Source organism: Bombina bombina, chromosome 3 (genome assembly GCF_027579735.1).
Source record: "Bombina bombina isolate aBomBom1 chromosome 3, aBomBom1.pri, whole genome shotgun sequence".
Classification (NCBI taxonomy): Eukaryota; Metazoa; Chordata; class Amphibia; order Anura; family Bombinatoridae; genus Bombina; species Bombina bombina.
Window position 1 is genome coordinate 941,326,634 of NC_069501.1, and position 6,221 is coordinate 941,332,854.

The window sequence follows — 6,221 nt, forward strand, 5'->3', positions numbered from 1 at the left end:
GATGTGCACACACTATTTTTTCATTTCCTTTCTCATAAAATATCTAATCTAAGCACATATATACATATAAACTAGCTACAGTTAATGAGAAAAGGACTATAAAATAATTGGTCATCTCAATCATTTGAAATTAATGCGTATCTCAGTATTGAAACAATAATTTGCATCAAATTAGTATTTGAATAATTTTTTTTGTTAACCCCTCAAAATTAAAACTAAAATGGTTGTCTCTCCCACAGGTTTTATAATCAGCATGCATTATTGTGAATACTTAAATATAGACGTAGAGAAACACACATAATACAATATATTTTTTATATATATATATATATATATATTATATATATTATATATATATATATATACCCCTGTATAATATATAGCACTGGTTTTCAAACCTATCCTCAGGCCAAATTTTGAGAATATCTGAACTAGAGAGCACCATTGCTATACTTAAATATATATATATAAATATTATATAGTATATATATATATATATATATATATATAAATATATACAGTATATATATATAATTATATATATATATATAATATATATATTGTATAATATATATATATATATATGAGTATATATATACTATATATATATATATATATATATATATAATATATATATATAGAATATATATATAAAGCTATTCTTCTTAGGGTAGCTCATTACAGAAGCCAGTTGGTAAAGCTCTGCATCTTTATAGTGGTTTCCACCATCTTGGAATGCACATATTGTTAAATCCTGTGATAGAAAGCAGTGGTGTTTTCACAAATCAGTGTTGTTACCAGCTAAAGTAGAAGCTTTACATATTTGCAGGAGGGGGGTTTTTTCCGCACAGTTTAAAAAGTACATAACAAATATTAAAAAAAAAACTCAGGGAATAATCCTACTAGACTAGACAGCAATGTCACTGATCTGAGTGTGCACCACTTCTGTCACAGAATTCAAGAAAGGGACATTACACTCACGATTCAGATAGAACATAAGATTGGTAACCAATTCTTCCAATGTACTTCTAGTATAAACACTTTCTTAGTTTTCTTGTTATACTTTTTGAAAGGCAGGAAGGTAAATTCAGGTGTGTGCACGTGTCTGCAGCGCTCTATATTGCAGTAGTTTTGCAACAATGCTATACATTTGCATGATCACTAGATGGCAGCAATATTTCCTGTTATGTAGTGCCCCAGACATGTGCTCGCTACCTATCTAGATATCTCTTCAACAAAGAATAACAATAGCACAAAGCAAATTTAATAATATAAGTAAATTGGCAACTTTTTTATATTTGTAATCTAAAATATGGGTTTCGTGTCCCTATAAGCTCCAAATGGCAGCACCCAGTGTGAAGATGCTGAAGCCTCACTAAATGACACATGTGCAGCTTTAAAATATGTGAGAGGTTTTAAAGACAGCTGCAGGGCACAGGAAGAAAAAACAATAGCATGGTGAGTTGTAAACTGTGCTATTGTAGTTGTAGCCAACAGATTAATGTCCTTTTAAGAGTTCTTAAAACCTTGCTTTCAGCGATTTATATTTTTTTACTGACTTACTGAAATATTTAAAGGTAAGTACACTACACATTCTATCTTCCTATGCATTGTAGCACAATTTCAAAGATCTGCACATTAAGAAGTGTTTAAAAAAATGTCATTACCTCTACAGTTTTCTGCTACCACTTTTATAAGTCCCAAAGGCAATGAGCAACTTAGCCTTCCTTAAATCACTACTAGATTTAAAATAACTTCAATAGTATTTTATGTCACTGATTAGAGGTTTCTCAGGCTAAATTTACATTTATCTAAATTATTCATAATTAGATGATTCCTCCTTAAAATATATATAGCTTTTTATTTTTTTTTTAATTTGTCACACAACCATAAATTGCTCACTATAATATGTACAAAAAGAGAGGGTCGGCAAGTGGTCCCGTGACCGGCCCTTGCAATGTCCGCAGCACATTTTGCAGTGGGAACGCTGGGGGAGTAACTCGGGAGGACTCAGGAGTAGAAGTTAGGACAGACTCCTCCTTGACGCAAGCCAGCAGCGCCATGTTTAGCAGGGTTGGGGCCATGCCCAGCGTGAGGACGCTGCTCACAGAGTCCAGTCAGTGCGAGCGGGAAAGAGCTAGATACTTCACACCTCTCTTAGTGCACAAAAGGGTAAAGGGATAGTGGCGTGGCGTGGCGTGGTGTCGGCGCAATAGTCTACCACTGCAGTGCTGGTCGATCGATTTTAGAAAAAAAACACAAGGGAGAAGTCTGAGAGAGTGAGACTACAAGATTTGTAAATCTTTTTACAAAACATATCTGGTGAGTTTAGGATTGGAACCGTAGTTTATTAGATATTAGTATTAGCAGCATATATAGCAAGTGAACAAATGAAAGAATGATGTTGTTACGTTAACTTTCAACAAATGCTGTTAAACTTCAACAAATGTACACTGACGCTATTAGCAAAGATGGGTAATACTAATCAGATATGTTTCATAAAGACATATATATATATATTAATATATATATATATATATATAAATATATATATATATATATATATACTTATATAAAAAAGGCCAGGTATGTTTGTCAGATGCATGTGCAGTAAAAATGTCACTTTTCATTAACATCCCTAATTGCATTGTTCAATGATATACCTAAATGCACTTTTTAAGCTTAGACTAACTCTCCTCCTAATTGGGTCTTAATAGTGCCAGGTCTCTTATTGCAAGACACTGGGAAGTCAACAATTGTCCCTAACTTACCTGAATGTAGAGAGAGTTTTTTATAAAATGGAGCTGAACCTGGGGCATTCCATGGGTGTGTATGAAATGTTCTCTCAAATCCCAGCACATATACTCTAAACAGTTCTCACTATAATTTTGCCGCAAATTAAAAAATGAAAAGTTTGTGACAAAATACCCTTATAGAAAAAATATATGCATACAAAAATATAGGTGATTGTAAGATGCTATATGCAGAAAGCAGCACAATGTGATCATATTGGCTGTAGGATTTATTTTGGCCCTATAAAGATACCACTTTCCAGCAAACTCCATACATTTCAATACGAGACATCTTACCTCTAGCAGGGTACTAACCCATTTTTTTAGATAATTCGACAGGGGAAGCCCTGCGAAGGTCGGCGGGAATATATAACATTCATGCACATGCTCAGTTCATATGTAATAATAACAATCTATTTTTTTATTAACAATTAATTACATTTGGGAAAATTCGGTCGCATTCCTAGTGTCCACGAGTTAACTCCTGGGAGGTAGGGGCTTGTGAACTCTCACTAAAACACTCCACTTTCCCATAACATAATGATAACAATATATTTAAAAATATCGAAACCAAAGAAGACAAACATGTTTAATGCATGGAATACAAAATGAGTGTAATCTAAAACACCACAATAGTTGCATTTGTTATGGAGAATTACTCCAGAGGCAGAAACTTTTCTCCACTGATGAGATTTATTTAGTGAAAAATTGGTTCTGCAGGTCATTTTGAAATACTGCAATATGTTCGTTAACTGAATATTAAAGCAATTTTTAGTTTATTATAATATGGTGCAGAAGTAAAAAAATGCATTGCTAATAAGCTGCAGACCCCCAAGGCAAAACATGCTGTGATCTGAGATGTCGTCACAGAAAATGCAGCATGTCTGCAGAAAAGAATCGGCACAACAAATGAGGGAACAGTTTAACACTTTTCGCTTTGCAGCGTTGCTCCATAAAAGGCTGTTCTTTGCTGTGGCTGCAAAGCTCCTTTTTCTAACTGCACCAATATAATATATAAAACTTTTAAATTTGCTTTATTCTCCAGTTAGTATATTGCAATTGAGCTGGTGCTTTAGAATAATTGCCTAATTTAAAATTGTATTTCATTTAAAAATGACCTGTAGAAAAAATGACAAAAAATGTCATCGCAGAAAGTGAAAAAAGTTCTGCCTCTGGGCTGCAGAACAAAAAAAGACATTTTGCTAAGTTTTTTAAAATGTCTTTTGAATAAATTTGTTTCCTTTTCTCTTGGTCTAAACGTCATAAAGGTAGAAATATAGTAATGAAAAGGTGCATTGAGCACAAAACCATCTTACATTCAGAACTCACAGTTTTGCAGACCGGGAAAGGCTAGGAAGCGGGGTTGAAAAATCACTGAGAACTAGTCAAAAAATACACGCACTGCTCCTTTCAGCGCTGCTGCCATATTTGACTGTTCTCTTCAAACAGTACTTTGCTTTGGATCCACTGTGTTAAGGAAAACTTACACAGTGCAGCCAGAGCAACAGCTCTGTTTGAAGAGAACAGTCCAATGTGGAGCAGTGCTATAAAATAAAAACAGTTCCTGAATGTGTCACATTCTATCTGCAGACATGCTGCATTTTATGTGATGACATCTCAGATCATAGCATGTTCTGGCCTTGGGGAAGATTACATTATAATAATTATAGCTAAGGGTTACAAGTAAATTTCCTTTTTCTTAAAAAAAAAAAAAAAAAAAAAAAGTAGAGAGAGAGAGTAAATGAGGTAATAATCAGGCAGCTGGTGATCATATCAATTAAGTTGGTGTTCAACTTTCTATCTCCATATAACTATGTGGCTTTACCAAACCAAAAAGCAAACAAACAAAAAGTCATTGGGGTTTCACAGGTGTATAATATACATCAGGGATGTCACATTAATTTCAATAGTTCTTACCAAGCACAAAATGGGTAACACTGTACTTTCTGTTCTTTCCTACTTGTCTTGACGTGTGTTACTTTTTTATTTTCCATCATTTGTTATCCTATTTCAGTACTCAATATTACATTTTTATCACTGGTAGACTTTTAATTCTAATACACTGAATTAAAAAATTGCTGCAAAATATTTCATGTTATGCCCTAAAGAAAACGTCTTTAGAATGTCAGTAGGACTGTGAAGTGGACAGATTGTTAAGAGTTTATGCTTATTTGACAATTTAATTGGAGAGCACTTGTACCATACAGAGAACAATATGTAAGGTGTTATGATTTTGACATAACGATAATACACTAATTTCTCCTGAGCTCTCTAAGGAAAATACCTTACATAATAAGTACATTCTGCACAGTAATATTATACAATTGACATCCAATCTCTGTATGAATGTCAAGGAATTAGTGGTCACAGTTTTCTAGTGACATTTTTTTTCACTTGTTCTGTGCTTGTTAGAATATTATTTTGGTTTGCTGTGTAATAAAGTTATTTGACTGTGCAGTGTGTTCAAATCTTATGGGGGAACCTATAAAGTAATGTTATAGATGCCGCAAAAATATTTATTGAATTATTTCTTTCATCTTAACAGCTGAAGGAGAAGGGTGGTATGACATTTGACCCAATGCATGACCATCAAGGAATTTGTTGTATTGGAATTCCGAAGAAGTTACACACATTGCCAGAGAATCTGTGAGCCTCCTCCTCGGCTACTATCCCTTGGCCCATATAACTACCAAGGATGTCGCTCAGCATGTCGCATCGTCATGCCATGTAGCTGGTGGGTTGCTCGTATCTTGGGAGTTGTGTAAAGCTGAGTACACAATATGAACATATAAGCCAATGATTAAAGGCTAACCTTGGAGGATTTTCAGTTTTGAATGGGAAATAATAAATGTATGCAAATGTGATTCATAAGTCATCTATTGTAAATTAAGATCTAAGTTAATAATTGATACCAGATTAGTGGAGTGCAATGTGTACAATACATGTACTGAATGTGCAATATTCTTTATATAAATACTCTGATATTTGAGAACTCTTGGACTAGTGTATAGAAAATTAACCTCACCTACAGTGAGACATAGGTTCCTCACATTATTTAGAGAAATATTTCATTTGAAAGCATCTCCGTAGTTTTTCCACATTTTTATAGTTTGACATAAATAAATCTCAAGTGAAGCTGCTCCCTGTTATTGGAATAAATACTGTTATAAGATTAGGTAACCTTTTGTTTTTATACTATTGTTTAGAATATTCCTGAGTAATAACAGTATGGTTAAATATTTTACAGAACCTATTTCAATTTTTTCGATGACCATGTAAAATAACATTTATTATTTTTAACTACTTGATATACTTAACTATAAAGATAACAATTAAGCTCCTAAGGATATGACAGTATATCTGGGCATTTATGGGTTATTACACAAAAGAAGAGCACTAGTTCTTGTAGCATTTAGATGTAGACATGTG

The 6,221-nt window shown here is 33.4% G+C and overlaps 1 protein-coding gene across 1 annotated transcript in view; it reads left to right on the forward strand.

Moving 5' to 3' along the window:
* CNMD (chondromodulin) overlaps positions 1–5,972 on the forward strand; it is a 66,261-nt gene extending 60,289 nt beyond the window's left edge. Inside the window, 2 exon segments of the mRNA XM_053707953.1 lie at positions 5,338–5,400; positions 5,402–5,972. Coding sequence (XP_053563928.1) covers positions 5,338–5,400; positions 5,402–5,557 — 219 coding nt within the window. The 3' untranslated portion in view covers positions 5,558–5,972.
* The last annotated feature ends 249 nt before the right edge of the window (positions 5,973–6,221 follow it).